General features: G+C 37.2%; 1 protein-coding gene across 1 annotated transcript in view; it reads right to left on the reverse strand.

The window, feature by feature from the left end:
• Positions 1-27,515, reverse strand: part of KCNH5 (potassium voltage-gated channel subfamily H member 5) — a 336,051-nt gene extending 308,536 nt beyond the window's left edge. Inside the window, exon 1 of the mRNA XM_007986913.3 lies at positions 26,670-27,515. Within this exon, the coding sequence (XP_007985104.1) occupies positions 26,670-26,742 (73 nt within the window). The 5' untranslated portion in view covers positions 26,743-27,515. The remainder of the gene's footprint in view (positions 1-26,669) is intronic.
• Positions 27,516-27,951: the final 436 nt, after the last annotated feature.

Here is a 27,951-nt window from a genome sequence, read left to right on the forward strand (position 1 = left end):
TAAAATGTTTCCAAATAGAATGAAAACTAGCAACTCAGTAAACCACAAGAGAGATAAACATAAACAAGCTACAGTAGGAATACATTTCTTGCTCTTTTGTTCCACATCAAAAAGTGTTCTATTTTCTGCAAATTGATCTATAGATTCAATACAATCACAATGAAAATGACAACAGACTTTTTTGAGAAAATTGAAAAATTTTAAAAGTTTGTGAAAATGCAAATTAAAGTAGTTAAAAATAAAATATGAAAAACTAGAACAAAGTTAGAGAAATGTACAACTATAGTAATTAAGATGATATGGAAATGGAGTAAGGACAGACAAATAGACCAATAAAACAAAACGAGTTCAGAAATAGGCCCTCACATACAACGTCAATGGCTTTTTTTGCAAAGATGCCAAGACAACTGAATAGGTAAAGTCTTTTTCAATGAATTTTATTGAAACAACTGAATATCTATATGAGCAAAAATTGAAACACGACCCCTACCTCATACACAAAAATAATTTGAAGTGGGTCATAGATCTAAATATAAAAGGGAAAATTATAAGCCTTCTAGAAGAAAACATAGAAGGAAATCTTTGCAATCATGAGGAAGACAAAAATTTCTTATATAAGCCTCATACAGCAATCACCATAAAAGAAAATGTTGATAAATTAGGCATCATCAACGTTACTGTCAACTACTCATTCAAGGGCATTCTCAAGAAAATGAAGTGGAAACCTACAGCCTGGTAGAAAATATTTATGTTACAGATATCTGGGAAAGAACTCTAATTCAGAAAATACAAAATATTCCTACAAAAGAACAAACAACCCAAGTATCAAAATGAGCAAGTAACTTAAACAGACATTTCACACACCAAAAAGATAACAACAGCCAATGAGCACAAGAATAAGATGCTTACAATCAACAGGCATCAGGAAACACGAACTGAAAGCACTATCATATACTGTTGCTCAATTACTAGAGTAGTTTTAAAGACTAACAATGCAACATTGTTGATAAGAATCAAGAACAACTGGTGCTCTTTATAAACTGCTAGCAATAATGCAAAACGTTATGATCACTTTGGAAAACAGTTTCTTGTAAAGTTAAATATGTATCTATGACCCAGAAATTTCACTTTAAGGTATTTATGCAAGTGAAATGAAAACATATGTTTACAAAAAGTCTTGTAGGAAAATGTTCACCTCAGGTTTATTCATAGTAGCCAAAAATTGGAAACAATGCAAATGTCTATTAAGAAGAGGATGGATTAGAAATTGTGCCATATTTACACAAGGAATACTACTCAGCTCTAAAATGGAACAAACTTCTGATACATGCAACAATATGACCTCAAAAACATTATAAAAGAAACAAGCCACTAAAGTAGGTATACTGTTTGATCTCATTAATACGAAGCTTAAATATAGGAAAAACTAATATTATATGATGCTAGGGACCAGAACAATGATTTCTAAAGGGAATGGTGGAGGAAGTGACAGAAAAGAGAAAAAGAACTTTCTGGCAAATGTAATTGTTCTCTATCTTGATAGAGGTATATGTTACACAGGTGTATACAATTGTCAAAATTCATTCAACTGTACAGTTAAGATCTGTGCATTTTGCTGCATAAAAAATTTAAAAACACACAAAGAGGACAATGGATAATTCCATCTGACCAGAGAATCAGAAGTTTTAGGAAAACAATGATACTTGAGCTTAACCTTAGTTATGAGGATGGTAATACTACATTTCTGTGGTACCTAGGGCAGTTAGAGATCAAAATGAACTAATTTCTGCAAAAGTACTTCAGAAAGTATAAATTCCTCTATAAATAAATGATGTTTTCTTTTATTTATAGTATCAACTATAAATATTTTTAATATGACCATCAAATATTGTTTTCTTTCTCCCCTTAGCCCAAGCCAGTTTACCCTCTCTAATCCATAAGCTGTCCACTTCATGACTAGATAACTGTGGCAGGCCATACACTTACATGGTATCCCTGCCTTGACTCATCCCAATGTTCAGTCTGGTGTTTAGGCAAATGCTAAATTGTCTCCCTGAAACCCTTCCTATATCTTATCATTCTTCATCCAGATCAACAATCCCAACTGTTTATATAATCAAATCTCAAATCCTTTCCAAGGCTAACAAAGCCCTCTGAAATTCAGCCTCACCTTCCCTACCTGTACAAACATGTTTCCCATTATTCCTGAAGTCTATACTACTGCAGTTAGGTCAGTCTCTTCATTATGTTCCGAAAATCTACTCATTCATGCCGCCCACTATTCAATTGAAATACTTTTCCAACATCGCTTTGCCCATCAAAACATTTCAGAATCATCTCAACTCTACGTTTTCTATGGCATGTTCACTGAATACCACTCAGTCTACATCTCCTCTGGCAGCCACCATATCTGTCTCCAACCATTCACAGGACAAACTTTCCATACAAGTTGTCTATTCTCACTGGCTCCATCTCCTCAGCTCCTGTTCACTGAACTCACTTCTATTTAGCTTCTTCCCTCACCACTCCACCAAGACAGCCAAGTCACCAATAACCTCTCCCTATCGCCAAGCCCACAGGACACTTTTCACTCATTTCATAACAATTCAGAAGCATTGGTAACCATTCCCCTCTTAAAAGTCTCTCAATGCTTGGTTTTCACAGAACAACATTCACTTGTTTCTCTGAACATCCCTCTATTATTTTGCAGGCTCACAATTCTTTACCAATAAGTATACATTAGTGCCTAAGTCCTCTCCTTTCTTTACTCTTATACACTTACCTATGTCCATAGATTCAGTAACTCATGATTGAATATCTCCAAACCAAACCTCTTCTATAAACTCTCAATCTTGACATCCAAACTTGACCTCTCTTCTTAGTTATCTTAAATGTGCTTCAGTATAACATGATCATGACTTTTTGCTCCTTCAAATTAGGTGCTTTCCCACTGTTTCCTGTCTTAGAGAACAGGGCCACCATCCATACAACCTTATCAGCCAGTAATCTGGGAGCCATCAATCAACATTTATCCCATTACCCTCATATCTAATTCATTACCAATAGCATTACTTCCATCTCCTAAAGCTCTTTCAAATCTCTCTAGTTCTCTTCATCTCCATGATCATCACCCAACTCTAACCTTCTATCATCTCTCCCCTAGACTACTCAGGTAACTGTCTAACTGATTTACTCAGAACCTCTGTGGGATTCCTTCAGTAGATTTTTTATACTGAAGCCAAACAATATTTTTTTTAAATTAAAATTGTATCATGTTTCCTCCCTCCTTTAACATCCTTCTTTTGGCTCTCAGAACACCCAAATCCTTTCCATGGCCCACAATGACTTCAAAGTCTGCCTAACCTTAGTTCTCATCACTCTGACCCTTGCCTACAATACTCGCCTACAATAGCCTCATTGACTTTTCTTATATTCTTGTAAAAGCCAAGTTCTCTCCCACCATAAGGACTTTTTACTTGCCATCGTCTCTGCCTAAATACCATTCCTTTTCCCTCCTCACCTTGTCATCACCTACATTTATTTAGATCTTAATTCAATTGACATGACCTCAGGGAATCTTTCCCTGACCTCTGATGAGGTCATATCCATCCCTGTTATATAATTTTTTGACATGATGCACCTCTCCCTCACAGCCATTATCACAATGGCAGTTTTATACCCATTTGTGTCTTGACTTAATTAATGTATATCTGGCAGGGCGTGGTGACTCACGTCTGTAATCCCAGCACTTTGGGAGGCTGAGGCAGGTGGATCATGAGGTCAGGAGATTGAGATCAGTCTGGCCAACATGGTGACACCCCATCTCTACTAAAAATACAAAATTAGCTGGGCATAATGGTGCACTCCTGTAGTCCCAGCCACCCGGGAGGCTGAGGCAGGAGAATAGCTGGAACACGGGAGGCGGAGGTTACAATGAGCCAAGATCATGCCACTGCACTCCAGCCTGGGCAACAGAGCAAAACTATGTCTCAAAATTTAAAAAAAAAAATTAATATATATCTGCCTGTTGGATTATAAGCTCTATAGGGATAGAGCCCGTGTAGGTTTTTGCTCACATTTGATCTCTCATTGCCTAGCACAGTGCCTGACACATAGTAAATGCTAATTTAATGGTTGATTATATGAATAAGCAAATGAACAAATATATTTTTGCAGGGTTCTCTTTTTATACAATTGATATCATAAAATTTATTAAGTAATGCCTTTCTAAATATTCCATATATGCTAACTTTGCCTTTTCATATGAATCACATATTCCTCAGGATTATAAATTATATGCCTACTCTGCATACAGGAGTTCCAATATAATCATCCCAACAGAAAATCAATAATGAGACATTGGACTTGAACTACACTTTAAACCAAATGGACCTGACAGATACACATATAAACATTCTACCCAAAGACAATAAAATACATATTCTTCTAAAGTACAGAAAGTTGAAGTTCTCAACACAGAATGTTCTGCAGGATAGATCAACTCTTAGGCCACAAAGTAGGTCTTAACAAATTTAAGAAAATTAAAATCATATAAAGAATCTTTTCTGACCACAATGTTATAATGCTACAAATTAATAATATGAAGAATTTTAGAAAATTTACAAATATGTGAAAATTGAACAATATACTCCTAAGGAACCAATGGGTCAAGGAAGAAATTTGAAAGGGAAATTTAAAAATATCTTGAGACAGGCCAGGCACAGTGGCTCATGCCCGTAATCCCAACACTTTGAGGGGCTGAGGCAGGCAGATCACGAGGTCAGGAGTTCAAGATGAGCCTGTCCAATATGGTAAAACCCTGTCTCTACTAAAAATACAAAAATTAGCTGGGCGTGGTGGTGTGCACCTGTAATCCCAGCTACTCAGGAGGCTGCGGCAGGAGAATCACTTGAACCCGGGAGGTAGATGTTGCAGTGAACCGAGATCATGCCACCGCACTCCAGCCTAGGCAACAGAGTAAGACTCCATCTCAAAAGAAAAAAAAAAACTATATATATATATATATATATATATATATATATATATAGTATATATATATATATATATATATATCTATAGTATATATATATATATCTCGAGACAAATGAAAACGGAACCACAACATACCAAAACTTAAGGGATGCAAGAAAAATAGTTTTAAGAGGGAAGTTTATAGCAACAAGGGCCTACATGAGAAAAGAAGACACCAAATAATCAAACTAATGTTATATCTCAGTGAACTAGAAAAAGAACAAACTAAGCCCAAAGTTAGTGGAAGGAAGGAAATAATAAATATTTGAGCAGAAATAAATGAAATAGAGACTACAAAAGCAATTTTAAAAGGTCAGTGAAACTACAAGTTGGTTTTTTGAAAAGATAAACAAAATTGACAAACCTTTAGCTATACTAAAGAGAAGACTAAAAAAAAAATCAGAAATCAAAGGAGACATTACAAATGATACCACAGAAATACAAAGGATCATAAGATACTATTATGAACAATTAAAATCCAACAAACTGCCTAATCTTGAAGAAATAAACAATTTCCTAGACACATAGAGCCTACCAAGACTAAATCATGAAGAAAAAGAGAATCTGAATAGACAAATAACAAATAAGGAGATTAATCACTAACAAAAATTCTTCCATCAAAGAAAAGCCCAGAACCTTATACTTTCACTGCTTACTAATTCAATCTTTCTCAAACTCTTCCAAAAAATTAAAAAGGAGAGAAAACTTTCAAATTCATTTTAGGAGGCCAGCATTACCCTGATACCAGACAAGGACACTATGAAAAGAGAAAATTATCCACCAATATCCCTGAAGAACATAGATGCAAAAATCCTCGATAAAATATATTCAAGCCAAATTCAACAACACATAGAAGGATAATTCACCATGATCAAGTGGTATTTATTCCTGAGATGGAAGGATTGTTCAATATATGCAGATCAATAAATATGACAGACCACATTAACAGAATGAAGGACAAAAACCATAATATCAATTCAATAGATTCAGAAAAGGCATTTGAAAAATTCCACATTGTTTCATGATTAAAAGCTATCAACATATTAGGTACAGAAGGTACGTACCTCAACATAATAAAGGCCATAATAAGCTCTAACATCATGTTCAATGGTACAAAGTTGAAAGTTTTTCCTCTAAAATCAGGAACAAGACAAGGATCCCATTCTTACCACTTCTACTCAATTTCTAGCTGAAGTCCTAGCCAGAGCAACTAGAAAGAGAAAGGAAATAAAGCCTTCCAAATAGGAAATAAAGAGGTTAAATTGTCTCTATTTGCAGACAATATGATCTTATATGTAGAAAAAAACAAAGACAACGAAAAATCTGTTAGAACTAATAAACAAGTTCAGTAAAGTTGTAGGATATGAAATCAACACATGAAAAGCATTTCTATAACAACAAACTATCCGAAAAAGCAGTCAAGAAAACAATACCATTTACAAGAGTAACCAAAAAATAAAATAAAATAAACAGTACTTAGGAATAAATTTAACTAAGAAGGTGAAAGATCTATACACTGGAAACTGTAAAACATTGATAAAAGAAACTGAAGACACAAACAAATGGAAATATATCCTGTGTTCATGGACTGGAAGAATTAATATTGTTAAAAAGTTCATACAACCCAAAGCAATCCACAGATTTAATGTAATTCCAATCAAAACCCCAAAGACATGTTTCACAGAAGTAGAAAAAAAAAATCCTAAAGTTTATCTGGAATCACAAAAGACCCCAAGAGCCAAAGCAATTTTGAACAAAAAGAACAAAGCCAGAGAGTCATCATACTACCAGATATCAAAATATATTACAAAGCTATAGTATAAAAGCAGCATAGTACTGGCATAAAAATAGACACATAGACAATTAAAACATAATAGAGAGCCCGGAAATAAAACCACACATTTATAATCCATTGATTTTCAGCAAAGATACCAAAAATATACAATGAGGAAAGGGCAATCTCTTCAATAAAAGATGTTGGTAAAACTGGATATCCCACATCAGAAGAACAAAATTAGATACTTATCTCACACCATATATTCAAATTAACTCAAAATGGATTGAAGACTTCAACATCAAACCTGAAACTATAAAACTGCTAGAAGAAAACATAGAAGGAAAGCTGCAGGACATTGGTCTGGGCAAAGATTTTTTGGCTATGACTTCAATAGCACAGGTAACTAAAGCGAAATTAACAAATGAAATTACATCAAACTAAAAAGCTGTACAACTAAGGAAACAATCAACAGAGTGAAGAGACAACCTATAGAGTAATAAAATATATCTACAAACCAAATACATAAGGGGTTAATATGCAAAATATATAAGAAACTCAAACAACTTGATAGTAAGAAAACAAATAACCAGATTAAAACATGGGCAAAGGACATGAATAGACATTCCTCAAGAGACAATATAAAAAGAAATAGGCCGGGCGCGGTGGCTCACGCCTGTAATCCCAGCACTTTGGGAGGCCGAGGCGGGCGGATTACAAGGTCAGGAGATCGAGACCATGGTGAAACCCCGTCTCTACTAAAAAATAGAAAAAAATTAGCCGGGCGCAGTGGCGGGCGCCTGTAGTCCCAGCTACTCGGGAGGCTGAGGTAGGAGAATGGCGGAGCTTGCAGTGAGCCGAGATTGCGCCACTGCACTCCAGCCTGGGCGACAGAGCGAGACTCCGTCTCAAAAAAAAAAGAAAAAAAAAAAAAAAAAAAAAAAAAAAAAGAAATAACAGTTACATGAAAGAAAGCTTAACATCACTAATCATCAGGGAAATGCAAATTAAAACCACAATAAGATGTTACCTTATACCTCCTGTAATGGCTATTATCAAAAAGGCAAAAGATAACAACTGACCAAGATGCCAAGAAACAGGAACTCTTATACACTGTTGGTGGGAATATAAGTTAGTACAACCATTATAGAAAACAGAATGGAGGTTCCTCAAAAAATTAAAAATAGAACCACCAGACGATCCAGCAATTCCACAACTGGGTATATAGCCAAAGGAAATTAAATCGGTATGTCAAAGGACTATCTGCATGCTCATGTTTATTGCCCCACTATTTACAGTAGCCAAGATATGGAATCAACCAAAGTACCAATCAACAGATGATTTAATAAAGAAAATGTGGTATATATGCCTAATGGAATATTATACAGCCTTTGTAAAAAAAAAAAAAAGTATTGTCATTTGTGACAACATGGATGAACCCGGAGGACATTATTTTAAGCGAAATAAGTCAGACATAGAAAGACAAACACCATATGATCTTACTTACATGTCCAATGTAAAAGTCAAACTCATAGAAACAGAGAAAAATGGTGGCTACTAAAGGCTGAAGGGTGGGGACACTGGGGAGATGTTGGCCAAAGGTCACAAAATTTCAGTTGGACAGAAAGAATAAGTTTGAGTGATCTACTATATATCAGGTTAACTACAGTTGATAGCAATATATTGCATATTTGAAAATCTCTAAGGGAGACTTTAAGTGTTCTCACTGCAAAAAAAAAAAAAAAAGAAGTGACAAGTGAGGTAATGAACATATGACATAGCTTGACTTAGCCATTCCACAATGTAGACATATATCAAAGCATTATGTTTCCTAGACTATGTTTTTAAAAACTTCAAGTTAGTTTGAGGAAAAAAAAAAAAAAAAACTCTGACTTGTTAGGTCTGATTGACTACGTGAGCAAATACTTTAGGTATACCTGGCAAATACTTGAATTGTCCATATTCTACATTATTGATTAAAATGTAGATATTTTGAAAAATCATACTGAAGAGAAAGGCAGTCTTATTGTATACTATAAACATATTCAATTTTTACTTGTTGATTTTTTAAAACAATTTAAGAAAAGCATTGCAATATACTTACTATTTATTGGTTGAAGGAATTGCTAGTATTCTAGGAAAAAGGATCCCACAGGCTTAAAAAAGAAAGACTGTAAACATTAAAGGGTCTGTTGATCTAACAAATAGTGTTTTTAAAAGTTTTTTTTTATTAAAGCTCATAGTAAGAAATTTTTTTTTTCTTTTTTTTTTTTTTTTTTGAGACGGAGTCTCGCCCTATCGCCCAGGCTAGAGCACAGTGAAGCGATCTTGGCTCACTGCAAGCTCCCCCTCCCGGATTCATGCCATTCTCCTGCCTCAGCCTCCCGAGTAACTGGGACTACAGGCGCCTGCCACCATGCCCAGCTAATTTTTTTGTATTTTTTTAGTGGAGACGGGGTTTCATCATGTTAGCCAGGATGGTCTCGATCTCCTGACCTCATAGTCCGCCCGCCTCGGTCTCCCAAAATGCTGGGATTACAGGCGTGAACCACTGCGTGTGGCCAGAAATAATTTTTACATAATGACTCAAGTGTATATACATACGTGCAGACAGGTACATACACAATACACAATTGAAAAAATTTCTCAGACTACATTTACTCACTACATGAGATGCACTCTACAATTTCTAACCTATTTCAATTTTGGGTGCATTAATCAACACCTGTTAAATCAATTCCATAACCCAATGAAGGAGTGTACCTTACAATTTTAAAAACATGATTTAAACAACCCTGCAAAGGCTTTACAAACCTCTCTCTCTCTTATAAACAGACTAGTTTTCAAGACATGTGTTAGGATTCAGATCATTCTAACTATTTCATATTAACTCTGCCATTAAAAAATTACCCTGCCCCCATGATACCATTTTCAATAGCTCTGCAATGGGAACATTCAGACTCCAGCTCAGCAGCATCCAGCTATCACTACCCATTTGTTAATATATTATTCCACTTACACTTGAGTAACTCTGTGTAGTAACAAAATTAATAACAAAAGCAACCATTAGTGTAGCCCCTACTCTATGCTAGGTATTGGGCCTGATGTTGTACATGTTATCCCTAATCAGGAAAACTTTATTTCCTCTTTTACTGATCACTCATCAGGCAATAAGTCACAGACTCACAAAGCCTAGATTCCCAAGGTCAGAAGTTGCAGCTAGAACACATGTTCCTTAAATTCTAATTCTTGGCTGAAATAATTGCAAATTTAAACTCTTCCTAAGTAGTCTAGGAAATTACGTCTCTTTTTTTGCTTTAGATGGAAAAGTAGGAAGACTAGGAATGAAGGAAAAGTCCTAAAGCAACTCACTGCAGGGAGAACTAACTCTTCCTGTTAAACTGGAAGCAGAATTGTTTAGGGGAAAAACACAGAAGTCAGAATCAAAAGTAGATAATTAAGACTTTGCTTTTCTCTTCAATCCCATTTTTCAAAATATCTACATTTTAACCAATAATATAGAATATGGACAATTCAAGTATTTGCTAGATATACCCTAAAGTATTTGCTCACATAGTCAATCAGACCTAACAACTAAGAGTGTTTTTCAAACCAACTTAAAATTTTTAAAAAGGTAGTCTAGGAAATATGCTCTCCATTCATCTTTATGCTTGAAGTTTAAGTTCAGTAACTGAAACCATCAAAGAGTTAAGTAATTGGACTGTGCTCACCAGACTTTACCTCGAGGCTTTAATAATTGCATTTTAACTATATGCACTCTGAGTTTATGGAAGACAAACATGAAAACTGCTTTTACCATTTCTGAATGTTTTATAAAACCATAGTTGAGTAAAGTAGACGTGGTGCTAAGTCTACTTTATATGAGATGTTATCAAGTGGTAAACATTCATAACAATCAATATACCATAAGGAACCCTGACCCAAATATTCTCCCAGAACTTGGATCCCTTCTCCATACCATCAAGTAAGTTTCTGTGAAAAAGCTGGAGAGTTTTAATTAGGCTACTGGGTGCCTGATATACAAACTGGTGACAGTAATGCCCACCATTCTGGGTAGTTATGGAAACTAAACGAAGTAAGCAGTCTTTATAAACTATTAAAGCAAAAAGCATTTATAAGCTATTATTATCAGGTGCAAGATTATGTTACTGAGTCGTATATGCAGAAGTATCTTGGTGTGTGTGTGGCAGGGGATATATGTATGCATGTAAGTGAAGAACCTAGAAAAAATAAACTGATAAATGTTGACCCTGCAAACCGAAACCTATAAAATTATATTTATCACTGAGAACTAAACTACAGAATAAAATACTTGAGAAAAAGGAGAAATAAGGAGAGAGGGAGACAGATTTTTTTAATCAAGGCTAAATTAGATAGAAATTGCTGAATATTAACTATCCAGAGGCTTCTTTTTGAAAGTTCTCTATTTGTTCACTGAAACACTCTCTATGTATACGAAATATTCAAATAACTGTTGCATTTCCCTGTAGTCATGAAAATTCTTATTTCAACAAATGAAAAATATATTATTAATAAATATTAAGAACAGAATAGCAAATGAATTATAATTGTTCCCGGGAAAATTTTAATTTCCTTTAGCTTTAAAACATGTTGGCGAAAAGAAATCTGATTACAGAGGAATAACTTCTTTGCAAAGCAAATGAGTTACAAATCTAGAAAGTGAGAGGGTCTGGAGGTTTTGGAAACACGATGCCTTTAAAGAAATTGCCCAGAATCTCAGTGACCATCACCCATTCTTATCGACCAATCTTGACAGGGAAACCAGTTCTGGTTTGTCCTCACAGCTCTTAAAGAACCTTGAGCCATGAATTCTGGAAAATGGAACTTTCCTTGAGATCCAGATTGTTTCCGTCCTTAAAGATGTTTACAAACATTTCAACTCCAAAGGGATCAAACACACAATATGGTCCTGTATGAGTTGCCTAAGAATCACGGCATTATCCTCACCAGGAGGCCAGAATTTCAGAAGCTGTAATTTCACACGTCAGCAGATTCTGGAATGCATCTACAAGGGGCTAAGACTTGAAAACAACTTGAATACAGACTTGAAAACAACTCATGATATTCATTCAAGACTATGCAGTATCCTATCAGAGGTGAACCTAAAATAAAACAAGCACTTTTTCTTCAAGGGTTAGAAAGTTAAAAACGAATCAAAGACCCTTAATTCCAAACGGCCCCCTAGGGATTATTACCAGTCTTGACTGCACAGTTGAGTGGAGTGAAAGTTGAGGGAGATTGGAGGGGGCCACCTAGGAGTTATTTATCCCAGTCCCCACACCCCAAAGATTCTGTTTTAATTGGTCTTGAGTGGAACCCAGGCATCAATATTTATTGTTAAATCTTTCAGGTTCTTTCAATGTGCAGCCAGGGTGGAGAAGCACTAATCTAGTGCAATAATTCCTAAATGCTGGCAGCTGCAATAGAATCTCGTCACGAATGTCAAAAATAGAGATTGCTAAATTCTAATGCAGATGCTCTGAATTGACTCCCTCACAGGTGAATACAAAAATGCAGGCATAGAGGTAAATCTCATATGCTCAGCCAAGTCTGGCACACTTTGATCCAGTGCCTTGCTACTCAAAGTATGGACCAGCATCACCTGGGAGTTTATTGGCAATGTAGAACCTGGGACCCACCCCAGACCTTCTGAGTCAGACCTGCATTTTAACAAGATCCTCAGGTGACCCCAGAATGCACCCATCTTCTGCTTTTCCTTTCTTTTATGGATGGGGAAAAAAGACCAGGAAAGTTAAAGGACTCGTACAATATAGGAAAAGAGTATCTAGTAGGGGAAAAAGACAGAATCAGGTCTCCCTAAGACTTTCTATTCTATCAGACTATATTTCTGAACTGCTGTCTAAGCTTTTGTTTCATTTTGTTTTAACATAAGGAGGCACTTCCTCTTTATAGAGCAATTTATTCGGAAAATAGGAAAATAACTACAGTTAGGTTAATACTACTACATATTAATTCCTAAAGGAGATCATATACAAATCATGGGATCAACAATCCTGGCTGATAAAAAATTCTGGACAAAGGAAGGTTATATTCAGTCAATAAAGGCAATATAAGAGCATGTGGGATGTTTCCTCCCTTTCTACAGCAATTCTAGGAGAAAAAAATATGTTTTCCTCTGAGCTGCTCCAATATGATTAGATTGGTTTTTGTTTGTTTTTATGGAAATCATATCCTTCTCAGATCCAGAAATCTCATGTACATTAACAATGGTAGTGTGGAGGGGAAGGAAATGGGAGAAATCAAAGGATACAAGCTGGGAGTTACATAGGATAAATAAGTCTAGGGATCTAATGCACAACATGAGGACTACAGTTACTAACATTGTACTTAATAATATTGTATTGTACGCTGAAATTGGCTAAGAGAGATTTTAGCTCCTACCACACACAGACAAAAGGGTACCTATGGAAGATGATGAATGGGTTAATTTGCTGGACTGTGTAATCATTTCACTATTTATATGTATATAAAACAATGTTATAGGCCTTAAATATATACAGTTTTTAAGACATGTAGAAAAAAGGGTGGAACACCTTTTTAGGGGGTTAAGCCTCTGGCTCCCTCTCCTTTTTACCTTTTTTATGCAAATTACCCCCAGAGAGAAGTATTTCAGAGAACTAGCAGTTTTTAAGTATTTTAAGAAATGATAGTAAGACACACAAACACATTTTAGAGTACTGAGGAAGAAAGAAAATGGAGTGGAGTCGAGAAGGAAAAGGACTTCACACACACACACAAAAAAAACTTTCACTAATTTATAGATTTGCCAAGATCCAGAGCGGTGTATGAAGAGTCAGCTGCATTTTCCCTCTGTTTTCTTGTAGTTCTAACTTTGGAGAAGCACACCACCCGGAAACCATGGCTCTCGCTCTCCAAGCCCTCAAACCCTGGGACACAGAGCTCCTCCAACAGAAGCGAAGTACAGGCAAGACTAGAAACCCAGATGAGGGCTATTTCAAGCTGCTCTTCCGGATCACTGGGGCTTCAGTGAGGAAGAATCAGTGCAGGCAGTCGCAGCTCTAGTTATCACCCCACCCTTCACAGTGCTCCCATTCTAAGAACACACATTCCAAAAATCGATGCCTAAGAAGGAAAATCTGAAGCAAAAGTGACCCAATAAAAACCATGTAGCAATCACTAACTTTTTCTAAAAGGAGTTGGTTGCAGAGGCCTTCTCAACAATGCTTACTGTCAAATATTTATTATAAAGTTAGGTTTGGTTTGGGGTTTGGGTTTTATTCAAAAGTTTAGTTTCTTATCCAAGTCAGTTTCTTATCAAAATCTGAAAATACATGTTTCTAATCCACAAGAATGACCAGACTGTCCAAGCTAATTACCTGGCTCCTTTCTGAACTCTGCAAGTAGAATGCAGAAATCACCTCTGTACACACTTATATTGAGCTAAGCTGTCTTTGGCTGCATTCTTCTTTTCTTTGAGGGAATGAAAAGGGAGCTAGATGACAGCGATGGTGCAGATGGTCTTTAGAGTTTCATTCCAAGCATGGCCTTCTTCCAGTTTTTCCCATCTCAAGGATATCTTCCCTACCTCCATCTGCACGCAGATGCTTGGGCCAAAACCTTGGGAGTCATCCTTCACACCTCATCCATGTCGTCCAATCCATTACTAGATCCTAATAATTCTACCAACAAAACATATCTGATGCATCCATTTCTCTCCATCTCCATTACTACCATGCCAGGCCACACCACCATCATATCTTGTCTGGACTATTGCACAGAGACCAGACCTAACTGGTCTCCCATCTTGTTCCTCCTCCCCTCAACTCTTACAGAAGTAGCTTTTGGGACCATCAGGTTTTTCCACTGCACTAGAAATAAAACACAAAATCTTTCCCCTGAATAGTCAGGCCCCTGTCACTCACCCTTATCTCCTGTCTTTCTTCTGGTTTCACCCAAGGCAATCCAGCTGCGCTAGTCTGTAAGCTTCACAAACTTAACCATTTATTTTCTTTTTCTCCATGCTTTCTCTTTGCCTGAAATATTCTTCTTCCCACTTATCCTCTTGTTACGTCTCACTTTAGGTATCAATTTAACACTACTTCCTTAGAAAGTTCTCCCAATTGGAATTAGATCCTGTTGCACATGATCATCACACCCTTCCCTTTTCATCCAAAATGCTTATGACAATTTGTAATTATATATTTGATGTGGGCTTGGTGAATGCCTGCCTACCCTACCAGACTCTGAGTTCCATGAGGTCAAGGACCACGTCTATTTGTTCACTGCTGTACACCTACAAATGTTTTATGACTATATCAAATAAAAATTTCTGATTCCTATTTAAAGTCATATAGTCAGTCAATAAATAGTTATAAAGCAATGCTTAGATATTGTCAAGAATGTAGATAAGGACCATGGTTGGTATTTTTTTTTTTTCAAGGAATAGGCAATAAGTTTAAAAAAAAAAAAAAACAAAAAAAGATGGGGGGCGGGTGTTACTAAACAGAAAGCAGATATTCCCGCACTTTGAATGGCATCTGGAAACTTGTAAATTTAAATCATACGGTCTGTATTTTTTTGTTTGTTTGTTGCTTTGAGACGGAGTCTTGCTCTGTCGCCAGGCTGGAGTACAGTGGTGTGATCTTGGCTCACTGCAATCTCTGCCTCCTGGGTTCAAGTGATTCCCCTGCCTCAGTCTCCCGAGTAGCTGGGACTACAGGCGCGCACCACCACACCCAGCTAATTTTTTGTATTTTAATAGAGACGAGTTTTCACTATGTTGGTCAGGATAGTCTCGATCTCCTGACCTCGTGATCCGCCCGCCTCAGCCTTCCAAAGTACTGGGATTACAGGCATGAGCCACCGCACCCAGCCTGTATTATTTTTTAAATGTGTCTTCTGGATGAATGATATCTATAGATCTATTTAAGTTTCATAGAACAGTAATAGTGGAAAAATCTGAAGCATATATAGCAATTGTATTTGGGTTAAACAAAATATTGGTACAGATGGCTAAACAAAAACATAATTTATATGTCATGCCCACATCCACAATGTTGATTTGTGGTATGTGCACTGCCCATTTCTATGTCAATGACAGAATCTAAGGCTGGTGTCCTTCATGTCCTTACAAAATACACCTGTATCTTACTGTATCCTACAACAATCCTCTAGCAATATAGCAAATGTGCAGACATACTTTGTACCTTCCACAATGACACTAATTATTACCCAATAATATTGGCAACATTAAGCAGACCATCACTGTAGGAGTTTAAAATATGCAAAAATGTCTGTTAATTTATTCAAACTTGTTCAGCTGTCATCAAAGATAAAAATATGCTTCCACTTTCTATCTCCTTCACGATCAAAGGTACATTTTTAAGTTTCTGTGTTTCTTTGATGGCATTAACTTCATTTTTTCATCCAGCCAAAGTGGTTCAAAATGCATGAGACACTTTAACATATATTTCTGAAATTCCAGTGGTAGGAATAATAGCAACTTTGTTATTAAAAAAGATTTCTCCACAAAATGTTTAACAATTCAACGTTTCTACTTTTAATAGCTGGTGTTTTGTTCATGAAAAAATGACTTTCTAAAATGTAAACTGGTCAGAATCATTAGAAGCAAAATATAATTGCAATAAGGGCCTATTTGATGTATAGCCTCATAATACAACAGAAAACTTTCACCCTGATATAATGATAACATTTTACTAAATTTTATTGCAATGAAGTTTCTTAAAATACCTGAAGCCATAAGACTTATGCTAGTTACATAATCTTGGGGAATAAAAGCTAAATCAGTCAAGATATATTTATAAGAGGAACAAAAGTATATATTTAATGTTTAAGCATCATTTTAAATACTACAAATAAAGATTTTTGCAAATGGACTGCATCTTTTCTGAGAAGATTACATATTTTCTTTGAAGTTACATTTTAATGGCAATTAAACACTAATGGCAAGATAAATGATGAAAAACCTCAGTTAAAAAGCTGGTCCAACTTGCACACGTGATAGAAAAACAGAGGAGGCTTTTCTGAATGCATTCACAATCCAATTAATTTTCTAAAGCTTTCTCTTATATGTTTTTAATTTCTACTCTCTATGCAATGGAGCTAATTGTTCAAGAAAAAGATACAGAGCTACAAATTCAATTCATCTCTCTCCTTTGGCTGGATTTCACTAGGCTGGTTATAAGAAGAGGCTGATGTTTCTGCTTTATTTCTCAGTTTGTCCAAGAATTACCAGGTATTGAAGTAAACAGAACTGATACCTCTTTTGCTCTGGGCAGTCGGTTTTTGTTTGGAGCGGGGATGCACGGGGGCGGGGGGGGGGGTGCGGTTTGTTTGCTTGGTTTTGGTATTCTCTCCAAAGTAAGCCCTTAGTAAACTGAACTCAAAAGCTTTTAAGCTCAGATCCACCAGTTTCTGCCGGGAAATTCTCGACTACTTAATTTCTTGCTTTCTTCAGGTTAAAAAAAAAAAAAAAAAAAAAAAAAAAAAACTCCCCTACCTTACCTTGTCTAAAGAAAACATTAAAAAGTGAATAGGTAGTAAGTCCTCACTGAGATGAGGCAGTGGAAGATCCACTGCATCTGTGGCTTCACCACATCTTCTCAGCAACCCTGAAAGGTGGGTGTCCTAATTCTGGAGCACCTCAGTGTGTCACCAGAAGTAAGGGCTAGACAGGAGGCTGTGTTGTCAAGAACTCAACACCTTTGCTCTTTCCATCCTAGCACTGTACCTGAGAGCACAGTGGAGAGCACTGCTCTGTGAGCCTCGGAAATGCCCTCATAGAGTTCCAGGAAGATTACCAGTTACCTTGATAATGGTTGCTCTAGTAGAGACAGAAGTTGCTTTAGGAATGAGCAAGGAGAATATATCACGCATTTCATTCCTCCCTCCTGGAGACCTCTTGTTTCTGAGCTCAGTTAATGAGGCAACTCTTTCCTTCTGACCTGTAATTCTTTCTTTGTTCCATCACAGTTAGAGACCCTGGCTGCATATGATGTCAGTTATGGACATGCTCCATGCCTTAAGATGAGTCAGTGTAGTAAATGGGCATGAATTAACTTACTCTGCACCAGCACTTACAGGAGATACAAAAGAAAGCTAAGGATTGATAATCTAGTTGGAAAGTAAGACTAATGTTATACTGAATGGAAAGTCAAAGATGACCCTAACACTTCTAGAGTAAAAAACAAAAATACTCAAGACACTTTGAATAGAAATGGGGAGATACAAAAAAAAAAAAAAAAAAAAAAGTCAATCTGGGGCCAAAAGCAAATAAATTCTATTCTACCCACACTGAGTTTTAGATGACTTTTGAGTAGTACAAGAAGAGAAATCCTGTATACCTTTGGAAACACAGACCTGGGGCACAGAGAAGATAAAGTTTAAATTATGGCAGAAGACAAACTTGCCCTGAACAGTAGGATGGAGATGCAAGAAAGAAAGTTGAAGGGAGAACTTGTGTGACTACTCAACTCATTCTTTAGGAAGGAAAAGGGGAGTAGGGAGGAGGAGAGGAACAAAAAGGGAAGCCAGTAGAAAGGGCAGCAGGGCGTGTAAGCTCATGACAGCTATAAGATGAATGGTGGAGAGGATAGGGGAGTATAGTTTCAAACCCTGCAAAGTAAAAAAAAATATGAACCAAGAAAAGTTCTTAATATTTATAAGAATGTTCACTTGTAATTTTCTAGGAATTTTCAGCATTATGGAGTAGACAGAAATTAGTTGAAAAGAGGTGCAGAAGGAAATGGTGACTAAGAATTAAAAACATCAACTAAAGATAGTGCATTCAAATATTTAAACAACTAAATGATAATAATAACTAATGGCATGATAGAATGCTTATTATGTGCCAGGCACCGTTCTCCGTACTTACGTGTATTGCCTAACTTAACCTTCACTCTAACTCCATAAACTAGGTACTATTATTACTTGTATTTTATAGATAAGAAAACTAGGTACAGGGAAGTTAAGTCACCGAGCTAGTAAGTATCAGAGCCAGGACTCTAATGCAGGCCTCTAGAACGCAATAAATATGCTCCTGCCCTCCACAGAAAAACAGGAGAAACATTGTTTTTGTCATTGTGTTCATTATGAATCCCTAGTGCTAGATCCCTGCCTAGCACATAGTAGGTACTCAATAAAATTTTGTTGCATTAATGGATAATTAACTAGAAAGGGCATGAGAGCCAAGCAAAAGGATCAGCATTGTATTTCAGAGCCTTTATTCTGAGACTCTTTAACCCCCACTGAGGAACTCCTCTGTTTTTTCAATGCTGTAAATATATAAAAATAAACTCATTGTTCTATAATTTGCCCCCAAATTTAAAAAATAAAAATAAATGCCAGCAGATCAAAAAGGGTTTACAGAAAAGATCAGGACAAAAGTTAACTTTTCCCCTCAATCTAAGTGAGTTGTTCAATTTTCAGTTAAATATGGCAACCTGAGGCTGATCCTGCAGTCTCTAAAAATCTAAAACTCATTTTCCTCTTCTGCTGGATACTGCACAGGGCTGTAAGCTGCTCCCCAAGGCAAAACTCACTCAGAAGGTACTTAAGCAGGTAAGGATTGATTCCCAGGGATAAAACTCACCATCAATAACTCCTAACTGCAAAGTTGTTAAAATAATTTAGTTAGAATCTACAAATTTTTAAGCAGTTCTTTCTGGTATAAAATAGTCCAGCTTTCAAGCTCTTGATGATTAAAACAAATATGGTAGAAAATATTTCAGTCGTACCTCAATTTGGAATAGGAAATGAACACGGGATCCGTTTTATATTCCTTTCTCATCCTCTCAGAAGTACCATCTGATTTGCTCTGTGCAGTGTGGTTTCTGTTTTCAGATATATGCATTGATTAACTAAATAGTTTAAACTATGTAATTACTTATTCAAGCTCACTTAATAGATTTAATCAGCATTGGCTTGGGGAAAGAATTAATTACGGTCTTTGTTACTTTAGGAGACAAAAATCAAAAAAGCATTTATTCAACGAATACTTACTCCTATGTGCTCTGCACAGTAGAGGACATAAACGTCTTTTTAAGATATGACCCATATCCTCAAGGAGCTTAGTTCACATATCAAAATTTTCATGACTTCCCAATTATGTGTCCTTACATCTACAAACTGTTATGATTTTGCACATAAGCTTAGATCTCAAATTGTGTATCTTTTGAAGTCCACATGACTTTGTACTTAATAGTTATATTTCTGTAATGGGACCAGACCCAAAGAGAGAGATAAATCTATTGTTGGTAAAATTTCAAATAGCTTTCTAACCACACTTTCTTTCTAAATTACTGTGCTCATTAATTTTTCTCTTTTTCCCTTTGGCAACTTAATATATCACAAAACTACTATCTAGAATGTATATAAATAAGTCTCTTTACTAGGTAATAGTATCCACATATAACCAAATACTAAAATGATGCCTAAAATACACACTGATTTATGTGACAATAGTTATTACTGCCTCCATTTGATCAAATATATTTCAAGATTCAGTCCTTCTAATATATTAGCTACTATATTATATAAAATAGGAATATTTAAATGATTCTTTTTAATTATCTTTAAATGATGAAAAGGACTCATGTCATGTATTATTAAACTAGACTATTTAGTGAAAAATGCTGAGGATTTCTTTTTAATTCTGCTTTGCTATTGGTAAAGGAACTTGTTTCATAAATGTCCATTGTCTAGAATACATCAACACTACTTTCTTTGACCTCAATTTCCACAACAATAATTGCTGCTGGTTTTGGGTTGTGATGTTATTCATGTTTATCTGATTCACAACACATCTCTTGTATTTATAAAAGTATTTTAAGGCACATTTCAATTTTTCCCATTAAAACCAATTTTGTATGGAACATTTCAAAGTATGTCTCGATATATGGTTTCTAACCCTACTAAAAAGAAAAAAGAATTGCCTTAAACCAAAATTCAGATTTACTAAGAGGAAACAAAATCTCTTAAAACAGTCTATCCCCAATCCTGTCTTTTGAAGTTTAATAATTTGAAGAACTTTGAAAATATTATTTAATAATTTTAAATAATTTAGCTTTGTATTTAATTTTTAAAATTTAGGTAAAAATAAAATACTAAGATTACATAACATCCTGAGGAAGTAACTATAAATCTGTAAACTATCTTTTGATAAAATTAAAGCACTGTTATGAACTGATTCTATTTCACCAATTCAATATAAATTATATAAAGATGTCTCATAGAGAAAAATTCTGTTGAAGTGGGAAATATGTAATCTTCTCAGTATGAAGCATTATATACAGGTCATTTTTCTGTAAGACTTTATATTTCATATACTATATATATAAAATGCTGAAATTGTGTATTACAATAAAATTTTATCTGCTAAAGAAAATCCTCTATTAGTCTGCAATGTATTTAAATCCATTTCTTTACAGAAACAATTTTTATCAATATCACATTTGTGTAGTTATAAAAAATTGATCACTATCAACTAAAATAAATTCTAATAATTAATATAATAAATACCTTTTTTCATTTAACTTTCCTGCATGTCTTTTATTTTAGATATTTTCTTCCAAGAGCACCAACTAACTACATTGACTCCCTCCCAGTCAAATTTGGGGGGGAACGAGCAAGGTGGGTGAAGAGGGAGGAGGGAACAGAAAAAGAGAAAAATATTAACTACTTGGTTCACCTGTGACAGAACCCAGAGTGACCTCTTGTGGTAAATACTAACTACAGTACTTTGGTGAACAGTACAACCTTTTCCTAGGCTACACTCTGGAGAATGCAGAAGCATTATTCCTCCAAGCTAAGAAACTCGGCTGTGACAAGGAAAGAAAGAGATGAACACTGACTAAACTAAAGGGCTTCTTTAGGAAATCTACTCAGTCGCTATCAATTAAAATAATCATAACTACTCCCTTCTATTAAAAATAATGTTTATATGGTCCTTTTAGTAAGTCAGTTACAAAGTGCCTAGGTAGATGGATTTCTTACACATCCTACTTTTGGAATCAAGCAAAAGATAGACCAAGAGGGTAATTTCTAGTGAAGATAACAATATCTTAGAATAAGCATCCCTCTATCAGCAATGTGCTGCATTTATTATATAACAGAGTGCAGGAATCTAATGCAAGGGACAATCTTGTGGCTTATGTATAAATATAATTTAGGAAGCGGTCAGTATAATTTCACCCTCTTTGATATTTTAAATGTTAAAGTGGTACATTATAAGACCTGAGTAAACCAATGCTTCAAAAACACTGTGTGGTTTTATCAATATTTCCTGAACAGTGTCTTAGATATTAAAGAAAACCTTTCAAGAAAAAGTGTCAATAACTTCATAACAACAACCAAAATAAAGCCCATTTGTTTTCCATCATTTCTTTTAAATTGACTAATTGTAAAAGTTATTATTCCTTTTTTGTTTTGTTTATAGATCACTAGTTCTGCTTCCTCTCTTATAGGTTTAAGAACTCAGTTTGTACAAATGTCAATTACAGCATGAAAATAATTTTGGACTTTTCTACAAGTAAGAGATAGCTGAGTAAAGAAAGTGCTTGTGCAGCCTAGCTACCTCAAGCAGAATGAAAAATTAAGGATAGTGAGCTTCTTCTCTTGAAAGGTAAGTGGTTCATAAAATACTGTCTTCTGTGTTTTCTTCTTTCCTGAACCCCTTTTCTTCCCCAAAAAGAAAAACACTTCTAGTTTTCCACAAAACTAAAATAAACTTCCAATTTGTCATAATGCTTAAAATATTAAATAATTAATTTGTAGTTAAAAGGTATTAATTTGTAGTTATAATTTTTCAAAATACCAATCTAGTTCACTGTCACTCAAAGTAATCATTTCTGCCTTTGCTAAGGAATTGAAGACAACATATGAGTAAAACGTGCTGCCCAAAGACAAAATCAGGTTGAAGGTCTTTATTTTTTGTCTTTCGAATCTAAATTTTAACCTAAAAGTCCTAAAAACAGTTACTTTCTTCCAGATACTGAACCTCTACCCACAGGTTTACTGCTCCCTAGAGCCCAATTTAGATTAACAGTTTGCATAAATAATTGAAATTTAAATAAAGGAAGGTATCCTAATAATATTCTAGACACAAATCTGGTCTGTAAGCCCTTGGGGCAGGGTCCTTCTGGGAGACTTTGCTCAGCGGTAATGAACTCACCACATAGTTCTCTAAACCTTCCCTTACTAATGGCTTATTTTGATTGTACTAGCCACAAATGTGTCTAAACAGTCCTATGGCATTTATACTTTCACCTTTACAACTTCTTAGAGTAATAATACTCTCTATATTTACTAGAATCACATGCTAAGAATTATTATAATTCCTTTTGTCTAGAAATGATCTTCTATCTTAAAACTAAAAAGAAGAATTCCTTGCTTCTTTTGATATTTGGCTGTAAAGTGTGTGTGTATCCATCCTACTCAATGGCCCTCATTATTTTATTTTATAGACTTTGAATCATCAGTAACAACTTGCAATGCTGGCTTATAACAGACTGAGTCAACTAAATAAGAAAAATAAAAATCCAATCTCAAGAGGCATGAAATAATAACATAGGTCACAGTTGCTACTCTGGAGTACGGAATACAGCGCTGTTATTCTGGGAAACTGCATCTAAGGAGTTTGGAACTCTATTAAGAAATCATCAGGTATAAAAGTAATATTCAAATATGCCACACTTCTTTTTTGTTTCATATCATCAAAAAGTGTTCTGGTAAATTTGTAACTGGCTGAGATTTCAGTTCATTGGTGATATCCATGGACTAATAAATGTCTGACATTTTCTCTTTGTGTCCATTTCCCTTTCCTGTCCCATAATCTCTCTCTCTCCCCCACCCCACCCCTTTCTCTCTGCTGTGTGTTTTGTTTTGTTTTGTTTTCTACATCTTTTATTTTGCTCCTTGTGTGCAAGAGAGAGAAAAAAAGAGTTAGATTGCTTCCTCTGTGTCTGTAGGGTGGTAGGCATACTTTACAGACAAATCTCAAAATAGGAGAAGTAGGAAATTCCTCTTTTCAGTTTTCTGGGTGGATGCCTGACCGGCTGAGTGTTTATCCATGTGGCTGTGTATTATCTGGGCGTCTCTCTATATGTATTTCTATGTTTGGCTAACTCTCACTATAATATCTGACTTTTCATGAGAAGAAAATGATGTATCAGAAAGAGCTTTCCTTGGGGTTCAGTAAAAAAAGACAAGGCCAGCCTCTGTTTCTTCGATTGTTAAATAGATTGGGAGTGCTGGGTTCTATTCTTTCTCTTCCTACTAAAGCTCTGCCAACAGTTCACTTTCAGTTTTGTTAAGTTAGTGAATAATGAAAGCTTCAAAGAGACAAACCTGATCCATCTGTGAGAATCCTGAAGGGAATTTTCTATTTGTCTCAATTAGACAAGTTCTCAGGATAAATGTTTCTATTTCTCTGCCAAATCATATAGAAATTACAACAACTGCGGGAAATTCCCCCCGTGAATGTGTAGACCAATTTAATGCCATAATTCTCAATTTCTGAGGTTCTTCCTATAAAAGAGGTCCTGAGACTTTTCAGCATTTATCACACACACCTGCATATATACTCACTACAAATATCTAACACACTTCCAACAGTTCAGGGTCTTTGCGTAGTGGTATTCGAAGTTAGCCATAGGCAATTAGAGGTGGCATTTAAGTGCCAAAACAGATAAACTTTCATTTGCACTTGGTATTATCCAGGAAAGAAACATTTAACCCATGAAATGATTATGAACATGAAGTGTAAAAAAGATAAAATATTTATTAATTTGAGTGGTAGATATAAAATGGAGGCAACAGAAACAGACATTTCTAAGCCACCTATGGTAAATCTTTCATAGTATATCTACAATTTTTTAAAATTCAAAAACTATCTCATAGTTTCATAGTCTGTATAAGAAGCTTCAACCAAAGTTGCTATATTAGTAAAGTTTAGTCAAGGGATTCTCACGTTCTTTCTCTTTATAAAGCAGAGCAATCATAAGCCTGCAGATTTTATTTTTTAAGGCCTTCTCTGAAAAGTCCTCTCATACACCAAATTGAGTGGAGCTGAAATAACCCAAGAGGATGAGAAAGCTGAAATAAGACTTATATACTTAACTAATTCCAATAACCCACACATTTCCCCCAACTGTTTGAAGAGTAATAGTCCCTTGTATTATAGGCTTAGTATAATATTAATACAAGAAGGTAATGTATAAGTATAAAAATTGCCTACCATTATGAATTTATATAACTAAAAAATATTAGAGGTATTTAAAAGAATACTAGGCCAGACCCTATTAGCTATTTTTTCCAACCCAAATACAACACTACTGCTTTAGACTTGTATTGTTTCAGGCATTGGCCAAAATGAAGAAATAAAGTTTAAAACCTCAAATTAAAAACAAACAACAAGTCAGATATTTGGGGCAAATACTTTGAGACACTTAAATACAGTTAGTCTCAACATCAGAGGAAATATTTGCAAGCCTCGTCTTAAAAGAGTTTCTAATCTAAGAATTGGTATAATCTAATCTACCATTTAGGGAAAGCATTATTCATTTAATTATTTGCTATCATTTCAGTGTGCCTCTGTCTTTCCGTGTGCCTCCAACCAGGCAGGGAGCCCTTCAGAAGAGGGGATGTGTATTAATTACTTTTTTTTAATTCCCAGAAACCACAGAGTGTCCATGGTATAAGGCACCCAAATACATATTGTTTCAGTGAATGAATAAACAAGGCACTATGGAACTGCACAGTGTATTTCCATTGCTTTGTTCCAAGCTCTACTGTACTCCATATACAGAAATGTCTTTCTCATTATTCTCCAAGTAAGAGATCTCAAAATAACAGCCTCTGAAGGAAAAACTTTAAAAGCTACTCAACATATCTTACTTATGAAGTTTAAAATTATACAAAAGAATTAAAAACAAGTAGAAAATGCAGATTTCAGTAAGATGCAAAGTTTATAAGGTCTTAAAATGTGGAAATATATAACCATTCCCATCCAGAATATCTTGTAGGAAATGAATGTATAAATGGATGGTATTTTAAAGACACATTAAGGCAAGAAAACATTAACATCAGTAGCAAGGTAGGATGGCATCTTTTTGATTTTTTTTTTCTAGTTGCATTAAAAGCACAATAGTTACTGCTTCACTTCTACGTTTCTCATGTTTAAGTTGAACGAAATATATAGAGCAACGTACAGTGAAAAACATAGGAAGAGGAAACTTTAAACACCAATTTGTCCACAGTAATTGCCTTCCCATTTTTCAAGCACTGAACTCTTTTTTAGGTTCAACCTCAACTACTCTCCCCAGCACAAAGCACATTTCCCCATGTCCATGAGGCCAAAAGCCTTTCCAGATATTTAAATCTTGTTAAGTAGCCACTTCCGCAGCCATTCCCAACTTGAGGGAAACCTTTCCACTGAGATTAACTCAGAATTTGGTCAGTCCCTGCTTCTCACTTTGGGGGGAAATGTGGGAGAAGGAAGAACAAGAAAGATAAAAGCAAAACTCAACTCTATGCTCCAGATGTACCTACACCCTATCCAACCCCTTTCTTTCCTCCAGTTCTGGGCTCTGGACAGGTGGGAGGGGGTGAGTCTGTCTGGTAGGAAGGGGATGCAACTAACTTTCCTCCACCATCTCATTGCCACCCCACCCCACCCCAAATCCAGCCCAACTGTTAACTGACACCACCAGGTAAGGCTGCTTGCATCCCCCTCCCCCCTTGGAAGAGGGATGGGATGGAGAGGATGGGGGGCGCGTGTGGGCGGGATGGAGGCAGGGGTGTTCCGAACTACAACTCTCCTTACCACTGGAGCGCCTGACGATGTTCTCCAAAAATGTGTTCTGCGGTGCCACCAGCCCTCTCTTGCCCCCCGGCATCCTGGGTCTGGAGAGCAGCGGCCAGGATCCGCGGCGGGGGAGGGGGGGATGCAGGAAGAGAAGGTGGAGGAAGAGGAGGAAAAGGTGGAAGAGAAGATTGAGCCGAAAGAAGAGGGGGCGCGGCGGCGGCGACGGGGTCCCCTGACTGTATCTCCAGCCCGACCCGGATGAGCAGCTCTGGGGAGGAGGACAAGGCAGTTCATGGTAGTAGCGCTCCCCCGGCCGCCGCTGCCCAGACTGTGGCGGTGCCGCACACGGGGCTCTGGAACTGCAGGCTCCGCGGGGCACAGTGCGCCTGCGCCGCCCCCGCTGTCGCTGTCCCGCCGGTGCTGATGCTGAGGCTGCTGCTGAGGCTGCTACCGCGGCGGCGGGCGCCTGGGCGGGGGCTCCGCATCTCTCCCCCTGCTGGGGAGCGCCAGAGCGAACTCAAGCCCACACTCTCCCAATCCCCCTCAGCTCAGGCCCAGAGCCCTTCCCCGCGCCTTCGTCTCCCGGTCTCCTCGCCCACCCCTCTCGCGCGGCTAGCTCCCGGCTGCCCAGCGCAGCCCAACTTCTGCTGGGCTGTGCGCCTGGTGGTTGCTCCTCTCCCCGGAGATCGAGGCAAGCGATCGCTGTCCAATCGGGCCGGTGGAATGGGAGAAGCGGGTGCCAGACAGAGCAGTGGCCAGTCGGAGGCTCACATCTCGGCGTCTCCCGCTTGGGTCCGGAATCCGGGCTGCTGGCGCAGAAGCGGCTCCCGGGGCGGAGGTGCGGACAGGCTCCAGCTCCAGCCCCAGCCCCAGCCCGAGCCCAGGCTGAGAGCCGGGCAGGGACTGGCTGGGCGGCGCGCGGGGACACAGAGCAGCCACCTGACGCTGCTACCGCCCCCCTCCGGGCTCCGGCACCCGAAACCTTCGTGAACACTGGCGCTTTCCGCACCGCCCTTACCCCACCCCCGGAGCGGGAGAGCCAGCTCTGAAGTCCGAGCGCACAGCCGGCGCCCGGAATGGCCCCTGCGACCCGCGCCGGGCTTGGCTTCTGGGGGAGCGTGCGGCCGCCCAGGGGAGTTTCCCCCAGGGCCGCTGAGTGCAGGAGGCGAGCCGCGAGCCCGCCACCGCTGCAAAGTTGCGGGAAAGGTCGCACTTGATGCGAAGAGTAGGGGAAGAGGGTGAATAATTCACACCCGAGAGAGGGGGAGTGAGGTGGGCAGCGTTAGCGATGGAAAAACGG

This window comes from Chlorocebus sabaeus, chromosome 24 (genome assembly GCF_047675955.1).
Source record: "Chlorocebus sabaeus isolate Y175 chromosome 24, mChlSab1.0.hap1, whole genome shotgun sequence".
Lineage (NCBI taxonomy): Eukaryota > Metazoa > Chordata > Mammalia > Primates > Cercopithecidae > Chlorocebus > Chlorocebus sabaeus.